A 24720-nucleotide genomic window follows, 5' to 3' on the forward strand; every position below is an offset into this window, starting at 1 on the left:
TGGATGGATGGATGGATGGATGGATGGATGGATGGATGGGTGGATGGGTGAGTGGCAGGCATAATAATTCGAAGTAATAAGGAATTGAGGGAAGAGGAACCTGGGCTTTCTGGTATGGATAGTCTACTTCATGGGGATCATATCTGCCTTCCTGGTCTGGGGACATGTGATTCAATTCTACTTCACATTTGAGTTGTGAAGAACATCTCCAGCTCTCTTTAAATAAAATACAGAGTGGCTCCAAAGGACATTTTCCTCATCTGGACCATGTCTCATGCCATTAATAATATAAAGCTGGTGATTTAATGGAGCTGCTTTTGATCTATCAAGAAAAGACACACCTAATTCAATTTAGTTATTTTTCCAAGAGTAAGTGTCTTAATTTGCAGGAGAATGATTTGATTATAATTTTAAGTAATACTGCAGTTATATTTTTAGTCATGAAGATGATATTGAGTGACTTTATGAGATCCGAATGTGGAAAGTCCCAGAGAATTGTGTGAGTTGGGAATTTGATCTTTAACAGCATTCAGGGCTGTTTCTGTTTGTAATGTGACAAATATATTTTAGAATGAACAAGATTTCTGACAGGGAATTTTGAATATAAAATATAAAAGCAGGCAGTTTTCATTTAAAGTGCGAAGTAGAATAATCACAGAATATAATGACATGTAAAATCAAGATGTAGACACCCATCATTTTTTATCTGTATGTTTTCTTTTTTAAAGCATGCGTTACTATGAGAGAATTTCTGATTCTGATCTTTGTTCCCACTGGGTCAGCCTTGTTTCTTTATTTCCTTCTGCATTACTCTGAAAAATGGAAAATTTCTAGAAACTCAAAAGTACCTACTGAAATGTAGCATAGATGTTGAATCTGTTATCCAAATGTCACACTCAACTGGGATTGAATATTCACTCTGCACCTGATGACATATATTCTCCAAGTACAAAAGAAAACACACACACAAAATCTTCCCTCCCACAGTTTACCCTGAGCCAGATTTAGCCGTAGCTCATGGAGAAAATTGCTTTCCTGTAACTGACAACCTGTGGGGTCGCTGGCATGACACTCTGCAGTGTCAGGTGAAAGCCATGGAAAATACCACAGCAGGCGAATGGGAGTATCACCAGAAGCACAAAGAATGTAGTGGTCACCCCACACTGTCCACCGTCAGATACAAGGTGCCAGGCCCTGGGGGGATGAGGACGCCAGCATGTGGGTGGGCCTGCCGGGAGTGGGAGGTAGTTTCCATTAAGGAACGAGCAACAGACAGACGGAGGCATCTGCATCGCCCAAGTGCGAGGATGTCCTGACCTGGGGTGCCCCTGCTGCGGAAGTCCCACCCTGCAGACAGAGGATTCGAACATCAGCAGGGTTTAAGTGGAAAAGTCACCCTGTCCCTGCCCTAACCCACAGGCATTTCTCTCGCTGACATGTTATAGCTGGAAATACTTACTTGAGACCTAAGCATTGAGAGTTATTTAATTGGCAGGAGGAAAAACCTTCCAAGTTTTCTTTCTCCTGACGTTGTTGGAGAATAGTGTCTGAATTGGAGGGGACAGGAAAAAAGCTTCCATTTCTTCCTTCAGGCGTCCATAAAAATGCCAGGAAGGGGATGGAGCTGGGCCTTCTGTTAGTTGTGGCTACCCCAGGCTTTTCTCTTCGAGGGAGAATTCTGACCTCAAGAGGCAGGGCCATGGCTGAGAGTGGGGGCTCCACAGTCAGGCTGCTGGGGTTTGAGTCCAGGCCCTGGCATTTACCATCTGAGGGGCACAGAGCATGTTTTGCTCTCTGCACCTCAGTTTCCTCCCCTAATGAAAAGAGTAATAAAAAAACCATACAGGTGGTTACAAGGATGGGATGGGATTCAACCTATAAAACACCCAGCACAGTGCTTGGCCTGTGGAAAGCACACGATCATTTTAGTTGGCATCACCTCAGCGGAGGTGCCTTGGTCCTGGGGCTAACTTACACTCAGGATGCAGTTTGATGCATATGCCATAAACAGACACCTCACCCGGAGGGCTGTCAGGACCAAGAGTGCTTTTGTAAAAGGGCATCCTGTGCACGGCGTGTTGCCGATTGTGTCTGAGGCCATGCAGCCACCGTGCCTGAACGTCACGCCCTACTTTTCCCTGAGATCTCTGCCAGTTTCCTTGCAGGCAGTTTCCCTTTCTCCCCAGGAAGTAGGAGTAGCACAGGAATGCACAGCAACCACCTTGCAGGCTCCGGGGCCCAGTGGAAACGGGTGGTCTGTCTACACTACTTTCTTCAAAGACATCCCCTGGTCCACGCAAAGCAGCTAGACCTGCATCCAGACAAACAATTTTTAACAGACGTGAAATCAGAGTCATTCTGTCAGCCCCTGGGAATTTCTGTGACCAACCTTGAAAGCAAAACATAAAAATTTCCCACTACGTTATTTAACTTCCATATACGTTTATGGCTTTTACCTAACATTGACCCAGTTCCTGGAACAGATGTAAGAGGAGTAAAAGGTGCTTTTGGCCGTCCAGCTACTCAAAACCCCTTCCGCTTTCATGGAACCAGCATTCTCTGTGCTCATCTGACCACCTGGGATTTGCACGGGGCCCATGTCTGTTGACGGGCCTGGCCATACCAAGGGTTAGAGCGGTTCTACGGTTCCCTGCATCTATGCATGTCCCTCCCCCACCCCGGGACCACTCAGCGGGATAGCTCTACTCTTGTGTCCCCTTGGTGTAGCTTCTGCCGAAGGGAACCATTTGCATCACACGCTGTCTTCAATTGCCAGAAATCAGTTGCTTTAATATTGAGTTGCAAACATAGTTTTGCTACTTCTGATCGTGGAGGAGCTTTGTATCATTAGAATTTCCCCAACTTCCCAGTTAGGTTTCGATCATTTTCTTGCTCTAACTGATAAGTCTGTGGGTGTATTGAGTTTCAAGTGCCAGGTCGGCAATAATAGTTATCACTCAGGTGTGCTGTGATGATGCCCTATTTTACCCAGTAAAGCAGAGTCTGCATAGGCTAGAGGAGGCCACTTGGCACCCTTCATATGAGCTGATTTTCGGTTTCTAGGTCGCTTGCATTTGGTAACCCCCTAACTTTTCTTGGAGTTTCTCCTTGACATCTGATAATTGGTGTTAAGATGAGTATCTTCCTGGAAAACTCAGATGCCGTTAAACCATCGTAATTATTTTTATAGAACTATAGATGTATTTGTTTGTTTTAAATGTTCAAAAGAAAAAAAAATACAGCTCAAACTTACAAACATCATAAAAAGGAGTATTTCACCCGAAGTGTTTGCTGAAATGAAAAATCAAGAAAGTCTGTATAGAGCTTGGTACAAATACTTTGGGCCAGAAAATTTAATTCTCCCATGCCTGAGCCCTGTCCTACTTCATCTGGACCCAGTGGGTTATTGATGGGCAACTGTAGAGGATATTTCAAGAGAAGGATAACCAGAATATCTGCCACAGAAGATTTTCTTATCCTTGTTGACTTTGTTCTCTTATTATCTATCATATATCATCATGAATCTGTTTTATTTTTAGAATCAACCTAGATATAAACTAATCTGTTAGGTCACATGGGATGCACTTTCACCTCCAAAGCGAGAGTGCTTGAAGCATAAATATTGGATGATTCAGTTAAAATTACATTGCACTAAATAATACCTGTAATGTATTCACAATAACTTTCCTCTTACGGTCAGTGACGATGAAGTTAGAGCTGAAAAATCCGTGTTTACTGCTATTTCAGTTGTCTGCCCTTTCTATACCTCACGACAAAGAACATTCCAGACTTTCCGAGCCAATTCTGCATTTCTGATTGTTTTACATTTAGTTGTGACTTTTACATGGATGTGGAATGCCAACAGAGTGTCAGAGGTAACCAAATGGCTCCAGCTAAGGCTGAGAGTACCTTTTTTAGCCCTTCGCATGCCGTATCTTTAGGGTGAATGGGAATCTGTGGAAGAGAAACAGTTCAGGTGACATTGACTGCCTTCCTCCCAGAAACCACACTATTGGCATAAGGACGGCAGAGCCCGTGGGCTTCTCTACTGTTCGTATTGATTCAGCACTTCTTGGGTCGTTTTCATCAGCCAAGCAGCCTGTGCAATCCTTGCTCACTCACTTGACAGCACGTTCTCTAGATGCTAAATAGGCCCAAGGGCTGATTTTCTCATCGCTCATGGCGTTAGCGCCATGAGACTTGGAGTAGCAGTGTCATGGGGTCCTTTCTCTCTTGGTGATTTACCAAAGGTGAGGCGTATGCACAGCACCGGAGGAGACGGAGAGGGGAGTGCTCCTTCACAAGCCAGTCCCCTGAACAGAGCTGGCATGAATAGAGATCCAATCCGTTGCACCCTTGGAGCATCTCAGATCCTGAGAGGGAGACCTTCCATTCCCTGTGCCGGAAGGACTTGGGAATGTGGGAGCAGACCTCCAAAAGTCTGTAATCTAATCGCCTGAAGCAAACCTATCTTTGTCCCATTTCCACTTACTCTTGTCATTTCCTCAGAATTATTCTTAAACCTGGTTATAGGGGTATTTTCTTCTTTCTTAGCAGAAGTGGACTGCTTTCCTTTCCAGGAGTGTATTACTAATGTTTGAAACCTAATCTAATATCTTATACCTCTGTGTGTTTAATTTCCTTTTCCCGAACATCCATTTTATTTGGTTACGTTGTTCAGTAAAGTCATCCTCTTCATCCGTTACCAGGCTGTGACATTTACTTTGAATGATTCATTTATTTGGGGTCTTAAACAGTCCTAGAATTTAAATTTGCATTATATTGAAAGACAAACAGAATCTCTGTAAAAAATGATGTATGGCTTTAGGCTGTAACTGGCATCTGTTCCTGTCTTGATGATTATGGAATTTCGTCCATTTATTTAGGATTATTGAATGCCAGCCCAGCCTACCTATGGAGTATTCCCCTGGGTGGCAGATACCAGGGAAGATGTTAAGGACAGAGAAGTGCATCCAAGCGGAGGCTCCTCCTTCCAGAAGTGCCCTTCCCAGGGTTCTGTGACGTGGCTCCCTCCCCAGTCCCTCTTCCATCTACCTTTCCTGCGAATGCCCCACCCCCAATTCCAGAATGTTTTCATCACCCCCAAAAGACCCCCTTTATTCACTGGTAGTCATTCCTCATTCCCCTTCTCCCTGCAGCCCCTGGCAATCACTAATTTCTAACTCTGTGGATTTTCTTATTCTGGACATTTATATAAATGGAGTTATATAATATGTGGCCTTTTTTTTTTTTAAAGATTTTATTTATTTGACAGAGAGACACAGTGAGAGAGGGAACACAAGCAGAGGGAGTGGGAGAGGGAGAAGCAGGCTTCCCACCGAGCAGGGAGCCCGATGCGGGGCTTGATCCCAGGACCCTGGGATCATGACCTGAGCCGAAGGCAGACACTTAACGACTGAGCCACCCAGGCGCCCTAATATGTGGCCTTTCTTATCTGCCGCCTCCCACTTAGCAGTGTTTACAGGGTCATCCATGTTGTAGCACATTCAGTATTTCATTCCTTTTTATGGCTCTCCATTGTGTGGATAGACCACATTTTGTTTATCCATCAGTTTATGAACGTTTTGGGTTGTTTTCACCTTTGCCTGTTATGAATATGAATAACGCTGCTGTGAACATTTGTGGACAGGTTTCTGTGTGAACATACATTTTCAGTTCTCTTGAGGACTGCCAAGCTATTTTCCTCAGCAACCATACCATTTCACATTTCCATCAGCAAGGTATGAGAATTCCAGTTTCTCCACATCCTCACCAACACTTTCTGTTGTTCATTCTTGTCCTTTTGATTATAACCATCTTAGTGGGTTTAAAGTGGTATCTCAGTGTGGTTTTAATTTCCATTTCCCTAATGGCTAATGATGTTGAGCATCTTTTTATATGTTCGTTGGTCATGTGTCTATATTCTGAATTGGAGAAATGTCTATTCAAATCATTTGCCCATTTTTTCATTGGGTTGTCATTTTATTATTGAATTATGAGTTCTTTATATAATCTGGATATGAGACCCTTATCAGATAAATGATTTGCAAATATTTCCCACAGAATGACTTGTGGGTTGTCCATTCACTTTTTTGGGGGGGGTCCCTTCACTTTCTTGATAAATTTTCCTATTTTTTCCTTTGGTTGCTTGTGCTTTTGGTGTCATATCCGAGACCAGTCAGCATTTTAAAGCTTTATCCTTTGATCACTGTTCAGAACACTGCCCAAGAAATGAAAATGTGGTGATGATCATCTGCATCGTCTCTTCCAAAAACTACTCTCTTCCAAAACCAACAGAGGAAATTGGCTCATTAATTTCCTTGTTTTGTAAGTTATTCATAGTTGTCCCTTCTCTGAGCTCAGACACTCTGCAACTGCTAATGCATCTTTTTACTAGATTTAAAGTATATCTGTAGATACATTTTAAGCAATCGATTGAGGGTAGCATTCCTCAATCCACAGCTGTCTTAAATAATCTCCTTTTTACCAGATTTCTGTGAGCACAGCATCTGTCCTTGTGTGAGGAATGTGCCCACTGTCTTGTCTATAACACATTGTTCTCTGCTTCACCTAGGAGGGCGCCTTCCAACTCGGCCTTGCTCCATTTCCTCTTCCCTCCAAGTCAGGCACATCCCCCAACCAGACCCCTTCTCTGTGAAGACCATTTTCAGAGGTTTTGGTCGTTTCAAATCTGCAGGTAGCCTTCTTACCATTTCTACTTGCTCAAAATATATATGTCCTGAAAATAGGCGAAGAACAAGTACGAAGTATTGAGACATTTGTACAAGCCCATGGATTGATCATATAGACCAAGTCAGCATTGACCTCTTCAAACTCAAGGGTACTCTAGACTCTCCTTAGTGGTGGCATATCTTCTCAGGGTGATCTGGAAACCTAAGTGAGGCCACATTGCTCCCTTGCCTCAGACCATTCAGGCCTCCCGTGACCCAGCCCCAGCCAATCTTTCAACTGCGCCCCCTCCCTTCTCTTGCTACACTGAGGTTCCAGTCTCCTTTCACTTCCTGAACCTCCCCAGGGTTCCTTCCAGCTCATGCCTCTCCGCACCTGAAATGCTCTTACCACTGCCTGCCCCCGGCCCTTCTTGGCTAGCCCCTTTCTGGCCACCCCTTCTGAGACTTACGTGCCCTTTTGGTCCCTGCTCTCCTACCTGGCACTGATGAAAGAACAGTTCCCCTTATTCTGTGCACTTGTCCCTGTTAGAATGGGGGCTTGACCAGGGTAGGGGCAGAGTTTGTCCCGTTTCCCAGTTGTGTGCTCATTGCCAAGCACTGGTGGGCCCTCAGCACATATTTCTTGAATGGATGAACACTTGAGTGAAAATGGACTTGCTTTCTGAAATTGGCAGATTCACTTGAGATTAAGTGTGCTAAGCAGAGTAGGATGCTGTATCGAAATCATTCACACAGGCCCATGTATACATATAGTATGTTGACCTTTCTCTAGTTCAGCCCATTTTGTCATTCTTAGTGTGTGATCATTCCAGCAAAAGTATCTTTGTAGGAAAACATTTTTTCTGAAGCAGTACCCTCCTCCCCATGAATGGCATTTGTATCCGAAGTTTTCCACAACTTTCTGAAAATGTTGAGCTCTCATATTTTGGCCTGCTTCTGGAACTAGGGCCTTAAAAATAGCACCGCCTCTTTTCTGCTTTTTCTGTGTCTGAGTCAGATGGACCTGTCTATCATTGTTATCTCTAACAACCAAACTTATACCTTTCAAATCTGCCTTTGGCTTAAAGAAGCTCATTCTGCCCTTTGAATAGGTGAGAAAAGAACCCTTTAATGAGCACTCTATTGCATTCTCACCAGAAGGCTTATTTTCATTATGAAATATTTTATACAGACTGGAAAACCTCGAACATTTACAGAAGTCCTAAAGAACAATAAAACATGCCTGCCCCCATCCTGGCCCCCCATGTGTACCGACCAATATATTTGTGACCGTTCCATGTGCTACCTCTTCTACCACCCCAGAGATAATCTAGGTTATAGTATCCCTGCATATGTGTGTATTCCTAAAGCAGTATATTTCACTTTGCCTCTTTTTTTTAAATGTATGTAGTTAAAATTGTGCCATACATGATCTTCAGTGAATTACTTTTTTCATTAGCATTGTTTTAAGTCTCATCCATTCTAATACACATACCTATAGTTTATTTTCACTGCTGTATAGTATTCTATTGTGTGACTACACCTATCAGTAGAATAGTGGTTTCACTTTCTTTTTTGACTTTGCTATTGTCTATAGAATATGATAAACATTCTTACATGTGGAGTTGCTGCCCTTTTCTGGATAATGTCAAATTGCCTTCCCAAGAAGTTAGGCCAATTATCTCCTACCAGTAGGCTCTGAGAGTTCCTCTGCCCCACATCCTCTCTGACATTTGGCATTATTAGATTTTTTTCTTTTTTGCCAGTCTGGTGTATATAAAATGGTATCTCATTGTGGCTCTAATAATCCCTGATTATTAGTGATGTTAAACACCTTAACATCCATTCATAGTTTATGTTCTGGAAATGTTTATGTCTTTTGCCCACTTTTCTAATAGATTATTTGGTTCTTTTATTGATTTGTAGGAGTTCTTTATATATTCTGGACACTTACCCTTTGTCAGCTAGGTGTTGCAGATGACTTCTCCCACTTTGTGCCTTAGAGCTTTAACTTCTTTATGGTATTCTGGTAAACAGTAGTTCTTAATTTAAATATGACCAGATGTACCAGTCTTCCCCCCTTATGGTTCATGTTTTTGTCTCTCATTTAATAAATTATTCCATATCCCAAGGTCATAAAGAGTTTGCCCCATAATTTCTTCTAGAAGTTCTGTATAGCTTATTTTTTTTTAAATCTATGCAGAATTGTACTTCAAATGGACAACTCTCTAATTTCTCCTTATAAACTGCCTTTGCAGGGCACCTGGGTGGCTCAGTCAGTTAAGTGTCTGCCTTCGGCTCAGGTCATGATCCCAGGGTCCTGGGATTGAGCCCTGCATCGGGCTTCCCGCTCAGTGGGGTATCTTCTTCTCCCCCTGGCCCTCCCCCTTCTCGTGCTCTCTCTCTCTCTCTTCCTCACTCACTCTCCCTCAAATGAATAAATAAAATCTTTAAAAATAAATAAATAAACTGCCTTTGCTTAGAATATATCTAGCAGTGTCATAGCTCAGAACAGTGGGCACAAATCCTAGGCAATCATTTATCCATTCACTAATATTGTATAAAGCACATATAAGCTAGGTAGCAAGTAATATAAGGATGGACCTGACTCATACTCAAGGAGTATGGGGGGCTATGTAGTGGCCCCCGAAAAGGTATGTCTAACCCCAGAACCTGTGAATGTTAACTTATTTCAGTAAGGGTCTTTGCAACTATAAGTAAATTAAGGATCTTGAGATGAGAAGATAATTCTGGATCATCCAGGTGGGCCCTAAATCCAGTGACAAGTGTCCTGATAAGAGACACATGGACAAAAGGCGGAGGCAGTATAAGCAGAGGCAGGCACAGGAGTGATGCAGTCACTAGAGCCTCTGCAGGGAGTGAGGCCCTGCTGACACCTTGATCTTGAACTTCTGGCCTCCCAGAAGTGTGAGGGAATAAGCTTCTGTTGTTTTAAGCCCCACCCTCCCCCCCCAGCTAGTGGGCACTTTCAGCAGCCATGGGAAGCTAATACAAGGATGCTTAGGATGAGACGGTCCTATGCGGTAACTATAGCAGGGGGTTCTCTTTTCTCCCCCGTCACATCCTCAAGGGATCAAACAAGCAATGGTGGCAAAATTTGTGAGTGCCACAATTTATCCCAGGGGCCCGGGGTTAGCCAAAGCCTCCCTCCCAGGCGGTGATGAAACTTGGCTTCTCTCCCACTGCCGTGGGAAGGAGAGTGTGCAGAGTCACAAGAGCCAGCAGCTCTGGGCAGGCTTCTGTCAGCGATGAGGGGCTGCAGTGAGTTAAGAAAGAAAACCAGGGACAGGTACGGAAACCACTGCAGGACACACACATACTGACCGCAGGAGGCAGCCTCCTGCAAGGCTGCTTTGTCGGGCTGGGTCTGGTTGCCCACTCCTTGGAAACTTAGAGAAGTCCCTGGCAAGAAGAGTTTGAAGGGTTGAAGAAAGATACAACCTGCAATAGAGGCTCTTGTAAACAGTTCTCCCTTTTCCTTAAAAACAAACAAACAGAAGGAGTTATTCCAAGAGAAGAAGTTGAAAGTCCTAAACAGCAGTCAACAAACACCATAGCCCGAATAAGTAGAAAGAAATTGAAAATGAAGTAATTGTTATTTTTCTGAATTTATAAAGTCAGCATGGCCTATGGGTGTCAATGCAGCTCAAACCTACGGACTCAAGTTGATTTTCATACCCCTGTAGAGTTAAGTCGGTTGATTTATCTTCACCACTAGTTTAGCTCCCAACCTTGCACGAAATCCTGAACTTAATCCCATGTACCCTAGAAATCTAGATAAATTAGCCGAAAGCAGTAAAGGTTGGAAGACCTGGGTTCTGGTCCCAATTGCACCACCAAGTAACTGTGACTCTGGAAAATCACTTGAATCTTTTGCGCTTCCACTTGCTGATCAGTACTGTGGGGGCCATGGCACTGCCCCGGCTCACAGGGGTCTAGCTTGCTTGTCCTAAAGCCTGACACAGAGGTTCCCCCTACTTTATCCACTGTGTTCTTTCTGGAAGACGAACCCAGAAGCCCACATTAAGGGAGGAAGGGGAGCAGGCAGTCCACATCTATGGTGCTTCTCTTGTGCACTGGAACCTGGGTCATGCTATGATTCCATCTGATCCTCAGGGCAGCCCCAAGAGCAGATCTCAGTGACCCTGCTTTACACATAAGGCACCCGAGGCTGGGGGCTTTGGAGCGGCTTGCTCTGGCGGGTGGGGAAGAGGAGTGGAATTCAAACCTAGGCCTGTCTTCTCCAAAAGGCAAGCTCCTTCCTCTCATGCTGCTGCTACCGTTTCGAAAAATAAAAACAAATACTCATCGGAATAAAGTTGGGGAGTTGGATTTGGATTCTTGGGCTTTTGCAACCCCCTGAATGTGTGTTGAGGGTCTCAGAAAGTTCTCTTGGAAGTTTCTGATAAAATGTAAGCAGCAAAGATATATAGCCTCTTTATTCAAGTAGAGAAACATTGGTAAATGCTAAAATTCTTACGTGAAAACATAAACACAGCAGGTCACTGAAGAAGCTCAAAAGATCTAGAAACCAAGAAGGGTTTCTAGTAGTAATTTGAATGCTCTCTGAATTGAGTAATCAAAGGGAAAATTTTCTCTTTAAGAAAGTACTTTACTGTGTGTGGTTTTGAATGAGATAGTAATTCAGAACAAAATTTAAGTTTTACATTTGTTAGTGGACTTTTTAAGAGAACAGCAGGGCAATGGCCAGTATCAAACAGGTACTGAATTTGTGACCAGGTGCAGGTGCCCCTTTAACCACCTGCCTTCAGCCAGAGGCACTGACCAGCCACTGCATGGCATTATTACAGCATTCGGTTCATGTCTTAACATGTCTTATGCATGAGAAGAACCTTAGAAGCATTTCAATGTCTAAGTTATAAATGCCTTTTTTTATATATACAAATCAACCAGCACTGAAGCCCTAAAGAAGTTAGGTAAGAAAATGTCAGGTGATACTGCTCCTAATTGTCCTACCTAGTAGTTCTAATACATTCCGCTAAATCCCAGAGCTACGTGTTTTAAAGCTACTAAAAGAAATGATTTTTGGCACCCTGAGCTCCTTCTCTGTTTCTAAACACTGCCAGGATTGGGGTGGTGTTTGTTTTCTTTTTGTCATGGTGTTTACATGCCCTGGCGTGGGCCGCGAGTGAAAATGCATTTGGTGATCTCCTGGTCGCCCCGCAGTCCCTCATGGATGTTTGTCTAAATGACAACACCCAGTTTAGCGCTGTTAACGCTCCCGTGACAGCATAGGACCAGCCTGGGGGTGGGGGAGTGTGTGCTCCGTGTGACAGTTGGGGGCGTGAATGCGAGATTGGGAATCTTCTGTGAGGGAAACACTTCCTCCTCTAGTATCTGGTTCTGGAAGCATCTTTTGGTGCTGTCTCCCATAGTGCCTTGTTTTAGGAGTCAGACCATAAACATTCATTGAGCCAGAGAATCTCAAAACTTGATTATCACCCCCCTGTAACTCTAGTGCTGGACTTGCTCTTAGGGGCCCAGATTTCTCAGGCTTGACAAGGACAAGCTTACGAGTTGGCTAGTGTCCTCCCGGATGAGGGTGATGGGCTGCTGTCTGAGGTCTGTTTACATGGTATTATACATGGCGTCTCTTTGTAGGGTTGCCTGTGAGCTTGATTAACATAGCAGCCACTCTTCCAGATATGTGGCTTCCAGAGCATATTTAGCAAAATGCATCCGCACTTCTATTTTGTTCACCATTGTCCCGAGCACTGTATGTGGATGTGTTGGGCGCAGTGGGGCCTTTCAGGAAACAGCAGGACCATTCTAGGCAGAGCATGACAGGTCTTTAGAGGGCTGCGCCGGCTCTAACCCGGGCCCTCAAGCAGACTGCGGTCTGAAAGGGGGAGCTATGAATTGCGCGTTGACAGCGGGCCACGGCTGTCCTAAGGCTCAGGTGGTTGTCAGCCATAAGTTTAGCTCAGCTCTTTGAGTAATTTGTCACGCCTCGCTCGGCCCCTGCTGGGCCAGCACGTGCCAGCTTAGTGTCAGAGTGCCTGTTCGCCAGACGGCCACTCAGGCCTAACGTCCTGCTGTTCCCTGGACCAGCGGCTTGCTGGGGCTGTGCACGGAGGGCCGAGCTGCGCGACAGCCAAGTGCTGTGCAGAATAAGCGTGTTCATAATGAGACGTGAATGGCATTAGTGGGTCCCTCTAGAATTGGGCCTGAGAGGACGCCTCTCACTGTGGAAGTTTGGCAGCCTGTTTGTTCGTAGGGGTGAGTCACCAGGAGTTCAGCTTGCATTCGAGAAGCCAGTTCAGGCCCCCACCGCCCAGGCCTTCGGCTGTGGTGACCGTCTATGTAACATAACGCACTGTGAACCCATCAGCAGGGCCGCTTTTTGACATCCTCAAAGGCATTTTGCTTTTTTAAAGTTGTCTAGAGCAAGCCTAAAGAGAAGTTTTGGAAGCGAGCTGCCTAGTAGCTCTTTGCACGACAAAGGGTGTGTTCTCCGTCCATGCTATCTGGCCCAGTAACCCCAGCTCATGCTTGAAATACAGCTAGTGGGACCCAGGAACGGAATTGCTATTTTTTTGTTTTAATTAATTTAAATTTAAATTTAGATAACCACATGCGGCTCACGGCTACGGCGTTGGCCAGCACGGCCCCAGGATGCCTCTGGTCTCATGGTGTAAAAACTCCTTCTCTGACTATAATTAAAGGAGGAGGAAGAGGAAGGACCTGCATGGGGAAATCTGTGTGCATCCTTTGACAAAAGAAAATAGAAAAATATTTTCCGATCTTCAGTCACATGCTTACTACCGAAAGCTAATTGGAAAAGCATCATTTTTACCAACTTTTATTTGTGAAGAGGTCATTTTGGAAAGATAGTTTTAAAATGAGAAATGCTAGAAATTACTTTTGCTCTTCCAGAGCAGCAAATAATGAACTGATTGATGGTGATCCGCATTCCCTGTATTCCTGGAGAATTAGCATGATTTTCAAAATGACTAAAACACGTCCTTTAACTTTGGCATTGATAACTAGGAAGGGGAAAATGGGACGTCATGCCGACTTCCCCAAGTGTTAATTCACAAAGTCATACGTGTGGTGCCTCATTCCGCTGTCGAATTGTTCTGATGTTATCCTGTTATTGGAAGTGCATGATTCACCTTCTGAGGAAACAGAAGCCATACACAAAAGGGGAAGATTTGCTTTCTGCCCTGTGAAAGGCTGCCACACGCAGGGGTCCTATTAAGACAGCTGGAAAGTTGCTTCAGCGTGTTACGCTTGTAAGTTTTATTGGTGACTGGTTTTTGATTACACATTTGAATGTGTGTGTTCCAGACTGCAGTTTTAATTAAAAGGCAATAGTCTTTTCTTTTTTAAATTGCATTGTGCACTCTCTGCTAGAGTCTCTCACTTATTAGCTCCTATTTTCTCATGCTCTCGCCTATCCTGGCTGGAGGCACTGGGGCCCCTTCAGAGCATATCTTCCTGGCCTTCCTCTTCCCTGGGATGTGCATCGTCTCACTTTTTTTTTTTTTTTTAAAGTGTACCACCAATTCCTGCTTCAAGTGTCAATTCATTCTCTAGGAGACTTAGAACGTTCTATCTGCTGACCCGGGAAGGGAAGGTCCGACACTGTCCCACACTGAAAGAGATGCCACCACAACCAGTGCCTCTGTTTTCGTTTGTTTGGATCAAGCTTAAGGATCTTTGGCTGTGATTCTGTAACCATTGATGTACATATTTTTCAGGAATACTGGTGTTGGATGTCCCTGAAGTCTAAGAGAAACTTAAGTCTCAATATCAGAATCTTACCGTTAATTGTAACTCATATTTAATTCCCTGGGAGGATGGGTAACAGACTTGTAAGGTACCTTCCCCCCCTCCCACCAACACACATAACAGTTGCATAACTGTATTCAAACCACAGTGAACTGTGTCATTTGTTATGCATGTCATTCCACACGTGCACTTGCTTCCTTGACCGGTGACCGCAGCTACGAAGAGCGAGCCCTGTACCTCGAAGCAATAATTCAGAACCACCGAGAAGTCATGACGTTTGAGGATTTCGCCGCCCAAGTCTTTTCTCCCTCGCCCAGCCCCTCCCTCGGCGGAACGGGTGAGTGTCTGCATTATTCTGCCCTCCCGCGCTTAGGACGCACTCGAGCGGCAGATGTACACCTGTTTTTCACAGATAAATGCTTGCAAATTTAAGAAGAGCATTCTCCCTCTGAATCAACTAATGAATATCAAAAGGAATGGTGACATTCATTTTAATTTGTTTTGTATCCGAGCTGTTCACTCAGTGCTTTTCTTCAGCTATCCTGTTAACCCCCGAAACTAGCAAGGTTAATGAACTTTTTCTCAGTAATGTGCTCTGGTTCATTCAGGAGTGTGGGTTTCTTGCTGAGCTGGGAATATGTTGCTTAAAAGCAATGCCCGAATCAGTGCTTACTTATCAAAAAAGTCTTCCTCACAGTCGAAGCCGTTGCTACTAATGCTAAATGGGGATTATGCTGCTGAGATACTCGGGTCAGGGATTAATGCAGGAGAAATGGAAGGACAGTGTCCCCTGGTCGTCATTACAGCAGAGCGGCGGGCACGCTTTCCCTCTGGAGTGGTCTGTGTCACATGGACAAGCTGCCGACCAGAGCAGCACCTGGCGTGGAACCTGTTTAGCAACTGGCTTTCGATCATTTTCACTTATTACGCCAATGGAAAATTTCAGAAATTTCCATGAGTGTCCTTGTTTTTAGGTTTTACTCTTTTTATATTTCCAATTTGAAAAAAAAATGGGTACTACCACTTAAACTGATTATATGATTACTGTGGGGGTTTTTTTTTTCCCAAAGAATAGAATTACTTGTGAATTTCTGCATGTAATTACAGATTAATTGCCTTTCAGAGAGTAAATGGGATATTTAGTCAATGCATGTTGAAATTCTCAATGAGGGGCTTCCCTCTTCTTCCACCGGTGTAGACACAACTGTTAGCATGCTTAATAGATTTCTAACCTGTGTCAGTTGTCTCTGAACACCGCCTTACTTCTCCGATTCTGACTTGTTAACAAATATCTTACACACAAAGTGAAAAAAATTAAATTCAGTGAAATGAATCACTCACAAATACAATCAGCCATGCATCATTGTTTAACATCGCTGGCTTCGATCCTTGCCTCTCCGAGCTTTGTTGGGAGATAAGAGGGCGAGGCTTGCACTTGCTCAGGGAGCCAGGAGCTGCAGGCAGAAGGCCTGAGAGATAAGCAAGCTGGCTGGGGTGCGGGAGCCGTGCGATTTACATAATCACGCCTCTGCTTCCTGGGGAGGCGTCAAGAAACACGGGGATGGCCTCTATTGATCTTTGTTGAACTGGAATACTAAACAACATGAGAAAGCTTATAACTTAAAGCTTTGATTAATGTTTCTTACATTAAAAAAAAGTAGAACAGCTGTGAATTGAATTCTTTTATACACTCTGCCAACATTCTATCTAAAACCAAAAAAAAAAAAAAAAAAGAAACGGTTTCAAGGGAAATGAAGATTTCACACCACTCTGGCTAGAGGTTTAAAATCATTTCTAGTGTGTAGGTGAAAGAACATGAAGGATCCGTAGCAAAGCTAATTTTTTTAAAGATCTCATTCAGCTCTTTCTCATCCTCATGAGGTACTGGGGCTCAATTTTTCTGTGCGGGGGTTTTGTGTTGTTGTTTTTTTTAACTCTTGAGAAAGCTTTTTGTTTCTTAAAATTAGAAGAAATTAAATAATAACTAGATACTGACATTCCTTAGCTGTCACATTCTTAAGGCTCCAGATTAAGATGTTCCTGAAACAAATATTGATGAACTTTGTTTCCTGTGCATACTTTAGCATCTGTATAAATTAATTTGATCTTTTCCAAAAGCTCACAATTACTTAAATCAACTCAAATGAGCTAGTGTGTAGGTAACATCTTAAGTGAGTCTCCAGAAGTGATTTGGGCTTTCCAAGACCTGCTATTTGGAGGCAGTGACCAACAGGCTTCTTCAAGAGCATCACATCTGCCAAAGTCACTTAGCAGATAAGGGTCTGATAGCTCATGAGGGGGCACTGGAACCGATACAAAGGGAACGTGAAACCGAAGATGAGGTATCAAGACAAATGCTGGTCTTCCTCTTTCCAAATTATTAGCATCCAGATGACATTTCACAATGTTCAGGGTTTAGGCATTCAGTGTCAAGTGATAAAATTTTTGGTATACATATCACGCCAATGTATGAATGCGATTTTAAGTCTGAGCACCGTGTTCTCGATCACCACTTTGCATATATGCCCACAACAAAGATTAGGAAGGAACTAGAAAGGAACTTGATGTGGATTGAAACTGGGGGGCCATGCAGTGAGGGCAGAGCATTTCCAGACCATAAGTAGGCACATTTTCAGAAGCACATCCTCCCCTCATTTCCCTGCCAGTTTTGCTTTTGAGGAATCCCTATCCCGGCCTGTTACCACTTTTACAAAGGAAAACATTTTTCATTTCTTCAGTGTTAGTCCTATTTTCTTGGGACAAGCACAGTCAAACCCAGATGAGCCAGCTAGCTTAAACTAAGAAACAGAGGTGGACTCTGCTCTTCCAAGCAGCAAGCCAACTGGAAAAATTGACCCTGAGCGGCTTAAGCCCCCACAGTGCACTTAGGACCCAATCAGACCATCTCGGCCAGCAGTGCCATCAAAGCGGGGCCTTGGGCTCCTGCTCACATGCATATGCACAATCCGAGGAATTAGGGGCTCCCAGGTTTTCTTTGTATCCTCGCTGCAAGGGACTTTGTCGATAATGCAGAGGGAGAATAACCTGAACCCGGTATGCCTTCCACACTGTATTTGTAGCAGCAAGCAGCCCCCATTTCTAGAGGGAGGACCTATAATATCAGCCTCGGAGTCCTAGGCATAAGTAAGAAATGGGCTCAGTGGGAGGGGCTCGTGCCCAAAGACACTGCTGTTGGAAAATGCCTTCTCCGCAGGCCCCCCTGCCCCAGTGCTGTTGCTTGCCACCCAAGGAAGCCATAGAAGGGGCACACTGGCCACGTACATGAGCTTCTCCTCATGATTCACTGCCAGCCACCGATGAGGATATAGCATCTTTGATTGTTAGGCTCATATGTGGGTACTCAGCTGCTTTAAAGGAGATTTAAAAATATATATATATATTATATATATATTTTCCCAGTCAGAAAATGTTATTTTAAAATACCACCTACCTCATACCTATTCCATCCACTACCTGTCCTGGTAATAATACCCAGCCTTTTTCTTAGCCCTGTAGTTTGTGTTCCTTTTGATTCCTTCCCTTTTGGCCAGCAATTTCTAAAAGGTAGCCAGTGTGAAAATATTGGCTGCAATTAACACACACGTGTGTGTGTCTATGTGTTTACATACATGTATATGTTTATGCACGTACATACGTGCATTTAACACACACGCATGTTGGGGTGAGGGACTCGGCTTGTGTTTTCATGCATGTTTCCAAGGAAGGGGGGCCAACAGAGAGGCCTTCAAAGGGTTAACTGGAATGGGCGCCCTCGACTGCTGGGCGGGGCTGATGTAATCACTGCAGCTCACAGCCAAGTGCATCTGTTCACCATGAGGTCATTCTTCGGCATGCTAATGATTTGGAAAATCAAGTCTAATGTTTGACGTTATCGGAAAGGATATAAATAGTATAAATCTTTACTTTTTGGAAGCTGATCTTATAAACAAGAGGAGAAAAAAAGAAACTTGAGCTTGAACCCGAGATTCCCCCACCCCCGGAACTGCCTTAAAGGTTGTGTCTGGACCTTAAAACCTTGGAGGAATCCACTTGTGCCTGTTGATAAATGAATCCCCAAATCACTAGCACAGTCACAGCTTCCAGTTTGGTAGTGGAGGACTACAGGTATGTCTAATTTAATATCTAATTTTAAGAATTTCCAAGTACCTTGCTCAGACCCTCATAAAGACTGATTTTTGGGGGGTGCCTGGGTGGCTCAGTCATTAAGTGTCTGCCTTCGGCTCAGGTCATGATCCCAGGGTCCTGGGATCGAGCCCCACATCGGGCTCCCTGCTCAGCGGGAAGCCTGCTTCTCCCTCTCACACTCCCCTTGCTTGTGTTCCCTCTCTTGCTGTGTCTCTCTCTGTCAAATAAATAAAATCTTTTTAAAAAGATTGATTTTTTTTTTCCCCAAAGAATGTCCCAAACCAAATTAAACGAGTTGTTCTCAGTATACGCAAATCAACTGTTTGCTGAACATGCCAACACTGTTTTTGGTTCCTTTCTGCTTTAATATTGCTGTGGAGAGCCAGCAGAGGGAGCACAAATCTTTATTTATTTGTGAGCCCTACATAAACACATTTGATTTCTCCAAGATATGGTCAAAAATACTTCCTCCTTCATGATAGGCTAGATGGTAAAGGTTCCAGGATTTAGAACAAGTGGGAGGAAATTCCTCACTAGGCTCCACCAGATTCTGCCACTTTTAATGTAGGTCATATTTGGAGCTTAACCCAGATTAGTCTGAGTCGGTCTTAGGATGCTTCTGCCACCGAGACTCTTGCACAAAACCGTAAGCTTTCATCGGTCACGCTCACGACGTGCACGGGTGCCCTCTTGGAAAGGATTATTATGCTCACCTACCTGATAAAAAAGACTCCTGTAATTTTCCCCTATAACAAAATCAAATTAAGTTCACAGAAACTATCAGAAGACTGCCTGATGTTACTGGGTCATTCTGGTGACCCTCATAAGACTTCAGGTGTACTGGTCCCAAAGTGAATCTGGCAACTCAGTGCCACACAAAGCCCTTTTATAACCCACCAGCCTTTGACAAGAGGAGTAAAGCTACACCCCGCTTCCACTTGCTGGAGCCCCGAACCATGCACAGTGCTCACGTGTGCCAGGATGTTGTAGGCTTGCCCTTCTGCACACCGATCCCAATGTGGCCAGTTCACTGGCAGATAGCAATCAGGTTGATCCCCAGACACTGCACTATAACCCCCCAAAGATGACAGATTTTCCCCATTCATTGAGGGTGGTCATGTTACAGATTCATTCCATCTCTCTCTGCCCTCCTTCCTCCGTTCCTCCCTCCATGTTAAAGTGTTCTTCATAAGGTTTTGATCGGTAGCACTTATATATTCACCCTCCTCATAAATTCGCTGAAACCAACAAAGAACATCGTAGAATGTTCGAGGAAGCTTCAGGAGATATCAAGCCTCATCCCTTGACATGGATTTTGAGTAGGCTGAAGACCAGGCCATGAAGGGACAACTGAAGGCCATGGGCAAGTTGGCAGTGGGGCCCTCACCCCTTGTGCTACACTCTCTTTTCTTCCCAAAGTGGAGTCAGTTGTGAGTGATGTCATCCAAGACTCAGATGGTTACCACCATCCCCTCCTTGGTAAGCTGTCACCAGACATTGGCTGTCAGTTACATTGGTCACAGAGTTCCTAGCCAGCCACTTATAAGAGTTTTTCAATGTCCAACACCCATGTCACCTCTCTGAGAGGAGAGAAGTGGTACTATATCAGTGTTTTTCCTACATAGCCTGTTCAGAAAAGCTGTGTTTTTCCTACATAGCCTGTTTCCTCATTGTTGTTCTTCAAAAAGTCTTCATAAGATAAGAATGAAGTCTGGGAAAGTGATAGTGCTGGAAACGTAAGCAGCAGAAACTCAGATTACTGCAGCTCTTGGTAGATGATGCTGTGGTTATTGGTTACTCGGGTGACCGTTTATAACTGCACTGGCCAGCACACACGTGTCATTGTGCCAGTCTGTGGGGCGGCCTCATAGTTGTGGCTGCAAAACCCTTCCAGAAGTCCTCTCATTCCCATTTCTAACCAACCACATGGAGCGGATGAGGGAAGGGAAGCCCAGAATATACTCTGACTTCATGTAATGAACGCATGCCTCAGAGGCTTCCACATGCCCTGGCTACGTCAGGCCCCAAGGGTTCAGGCAGACCATCCCAAGACCTAGAAGGGCTTCTGATATTCTGGGGGTGCTAGGAACACAGCCAGGACCTGGGCCCAGAGCCCATGCACCCACACATTGCTGCCGAAACCTGGAATAAAGACAGATGCCAGTGGCCATCAGCAAACCTTTAATCCTTTATATGCCATTGCCAGGGTTTGCGAATTTTCCTTCCTCAGTATTTAATGCAGCCCAGGCTTGCCTTCTTTTGCTTTTTGTCCTCACATATAGCCACCTCAGTCTCTCAGATTCTACTGTCTTCCTGTCCTCCTTGCTCAACGCCGGCCGGAACCTTCTACCTGGCATCAGCCTCCCCAGCTGCCTTGGCGGCTCCATGCAGGGAGGTGGGATTCCCCTGAGAAGGCTGGGTTCTGCAGCCAGTTAGCTAGAGTCTTCTGTGCTCCAGCATGTGGCCTCAGCCAAGTTACCTGTCACTCTGTGGCTCAGTCTGATTCTGTAAAATGGGTCTAATAAGAACCTTCCTTAGAGGGTGTTCATAAAGATTCAGCAAGTTAATATGTGTAAAGAGATGAGCACAGTGCCTGCCACATAGGGCCCCCTCAGCTGGTGTTTGCTGGGCTGTCATGCCCACGTTTTTCCTCACTCCATCCCATGCAACCCTCTACCTCTTCCAGCCTGTCTTCCTTCTACCTTCCTCTTAGAACATGTGCCTCCCGATTCTTCCTTTCTCATCCTGGAATACACTGCTGTCTGCCCATTGGCCTGTCTCCTAGAAGGGGAGAGCAGGCCAGGGACCCCTACTATGGAAATGCCATTCCAGTGCTCACCCTGTGGGGACAACCCCGTTCATCAGAGCTGTGGCTGCTGACTTTTTACTGATGTTAGTTAAAGACCTGGATGAAAACTCAGAACTCCATTTAGATCATCCAGAAGTTTCCCTTAAATACACATTCTCTTATTTCACTGTCTATTCAAGAACTCAGGGCCACCTCCACTCGACACCCTCAGAACACTTGGCTGTAGCTAAATGAGTGTTGCCACGTGGCCTGCAAACAGCTAACCACCCCACTCAGTTCTTCCATCCTAGTAGTCCCTTGAAGAGCCAATCCAAATCTTCCTATCCACATAACCAGCTCAATTCTGACCCCCTTTGCATATGACATATTTTTTTTAAGATTTAACTATTTATTTTAGAGGAAGGGGCAGAGGGAGAGGGAAAGAGAATCTCAAGCAGGCTCCCTGCTGGGTGTGGAGCCCAACACGGAGCTCGGTCTCACAACCCTGAGATCATGACCTGAGCCAAAATCAAGAGTTGGATGCTTAACTGACTGAGTTGGACGATCAACTGACTGAGCCACCCAGGGCCCCACTATGACATATTTTTTAAAACTAAAAATGTATTCTTCTTGAAAAGGGGATAAGGCATCCATAGGATTTCTTTAAACCACCCATAATCCCATCGCCCAAGCCCAGTGGTGCTGGGTCCAGCAGCGCACTGGACCACCTGCAAATCCCTGCATGACCCTCCACCAGGGAGGTGCGTATATTGGTCTGGGGTGTGACCTGGGCATGAGGACTTTCTTTTAAAAACTCCTGAGAGCATTCTCCTATGCAGGCGGGACTGAGAACCACTGTCAAGGCATCTCTGTAATGCTTAGGTCCTCATTTTAGTGCCATTTAACTTGTGATTACTTCTATCTTGGTTTTTCTTAGCCTGTGTAAATCGTGTGTGTGTGTGTGTGTGTGTATACACGTGCACACACATGTGTGTGTTCTGTCTATAATGGGCAGTAAATTCCTTAGAGAATAACACGTGTAACTTCTTTCTTAAAACATATGCAATAGGAATACAATAGAAATGTGGATAGAAAGATCCAGCCTGTTGCTTGTCCCCAGGCCACAGATGTGTGTTGGGCCTGAGGCAGAGGCAGCACGAACTCCTGTGATTGTGTTCAGAGCACCCCCCCCCTTCCCAGTTTCCTAGTGAAAGTGGACCGGTGATAAGGAATATGACCAAAGCCTGGCGTGAGAAAGGCAGGGGAAGCCAGGGCCTGGGTACTCCACAGACCGCATAATGCAGTTCGAATAACTGAAATGTCATGGGGGATACTTCCACAAACAGTATTGTGGGTTTTAAAGAGAATTCTTCATTGCCCTGTTTAGCACCAGATTTTGCTTCATGCTTATTCATCCCTTTTTTCCTCTTAAAATGCTTTTATTCCCCTCAGTGTCCGCTCAGGGAGGGGGAAGAAAGAGAGGGGACAGATAGGAAATGATGGTACTCCCTATCCCATGGGACGGACATTTGTTCCAATAGGAAATGATGGTACTCCCTGTCCCATCTCTGAGTTGGCCCTGCCTTCCCCTGCCCTCGGCGTTGTGCTGGGCACCTTAAGGGAACACAAAGGCTCCGAAAGCTTCACTTTCAATGTCTCCCCTACCCTTCTGGAGCTTGCAGTCTTGTTAGGGAAAAGCAGATATTCATGAACCACTAAAACATGGCTACTTATGAGTAAGCCCAGATGAGTTACCTCCAAACCGTCACCACATATTTAAAAGATAGAGTTCAAAGAAAGAAAGAAAGATACAGTGAGCCAATGGTTTGGGTCAGTTGGGTTGAGATTTCCCTGATACGAGCTGTGCCATCTGCCTTGTGAGCCTGGAAGAGACGGGAAACTTACCTAATATGTATTAGATACACTGCTAAGTCTCCCGCCAGTCAATTTTCAACTTTCCCACATTGGCTAAGAATTGAGATGTCTGAGAACTGGGAGGCCATGGACAAAAAGAATAATATGAGGGACAATCAATGTGGGAAGAGCACAGAGGAAGAAATAACTCCTTTCGGAGGCCATGTGGGGACCCTCCTGTCCCTGGGGCTGGTACAGATGTTGGGGGTGTTCACAGATGCCCAGAAAAGGAAGGGACCCAAGATTATTCATTCTAAAGTATTGACATCACATTTAAATTGTTCCTTTGGAAGAACTTGAAGATGCTGCTTTTTCTGTGAAATGCCATCTTCAGTTTAGTTCTGATTTCTCAGTCCTTACAAGGTTTTAAATGCAAGTGGCATCTTCCTCCCTGCCTAACTGCTAATTACGGTTCCCGTGACACTTTCGCAGTTGCCAAGAGATGGCCGGCAGATACCGAGAATTTTTCTCAGAGACAATTTTTGGAAATGACTCTTAATTAAAGCTTATTTCAAATAACCTTGAGGATTTGATTCAGAAGAACCTGGAGCTTTCTGACACCCCATGTTCACATTCCTCGTGAACCGCGGCTGTGGCCATCGTGTTCTCCTGGTTCTAACAGGTGGAACAGGTGCAAACACAAGCCGGTAGGGTGGGCTCCTGGAAAACTCCATGGTTTTGCTTGGATTTCTGTTTAGCAACAACTAAACCAAAGCAGAGGCCAAATGGAAGCTCTCTTACTAACATTTAAGTCTACTGATGGAAAAAAGAAAGAATATGTTATACTACCCTTTTCCAGAAGGCTATATGATGATGACCAGGAAGTAAACCTCTGCATAGAATAATAAAGAGAAAAGCTGGTTACTTTTCTCCAATTAACCTTCAAAGGCCCTCAAAAGGCCAGGGAGAAAAAAAATCCCTAAAAAATGGGAAACATGCCAGTCAACTTTGTTTAAAAATAAAATAACAGATTTACAGCATTGACATGGCCAAAATTCATTTCTCAGCACAGAAGAAACCTCACAGCATCTCTGTAAAAAGTGTAAAGAAAGAAAGAAAAGGCGGGCGCCTGGGTGGCTCAGTTGGTTAAGCGACTGCCTTCGGCTCAGGTCATGATCCTGGAGTCGCGGGATCGAGTCCCGCGTCGGGCTCCCTGCTCAGCTGGGGGTCTGCTTCTCCCTCTGACCCTCCCCCTTCTCATGCTCTCTCTATCTCAGTCTCTCTCTCAAATAAATAAATAAATTCTTAAAGAAAGAAAAAGAAAAGGCAAAACCCTATTTTTTGGCCACTTCAGGAATATGAGACAATAAAATCCCAGATGCATAGAGGGCACATCCCCTTGCCTGTGTCCCCACACCAGGCCCCTCTGGCGTTCCTCCCCCTACCCCCTACCCACTACCCCCCAGTGCTCAGCCGTTACCTGTG

At 44.7% G+C, this 24720-nt stretch overlaps 1 protein-coding gene across 5 annotated transcripts in view; it reads left to right on the forward strand.

The window, feature by feature from the left end:
* Nucleotides 1–24720, forward strand: part of RALGAPA2 (Ral GTPase activating protein catalytic subunit alpha 2) — a 324790-nt gene that overhangs the window by 288630 nt on the left and 11440 nt on the right. For 3 of the 5 annotated variants that reach the window (XM_035005755.1, XM_035005750.1, XM_035005751.1), the window contains one exon: nucleotides 14663–15440. In XM_035005755.1, coding sequence (XP_034861646.1) covers nucleotides 14663–14879 — 217 coding nt within the window. In that variant the 3' untranslated portion in view covers nucleotides 14880–15440. Of the gene's footprint in view, nucleotides 1–14662; nucleotides 15441–24720 lie in introns of those variants that run through there. The other 2 variants (XM_035005753.1, XM_035005752.1) reach the window with 1 other exon arrangement.

The sequence above is a fragment of the Mirounga leonina genome, unplaced genomic scaffold (genome assembly GCF_011800145.1).
Source record: "Mirounga leonina isolate KUSES-001 unplaced genomic scaffold, KU_Mleo_1.0 Mir_150, whole genome shotgun sequence".
Taxonomy (NCBI): Eukaryota; Metazoa; Chordata; class Mammalia; order Carnivora; family Phocidae; genus Mirounga; species Mirounga leonina.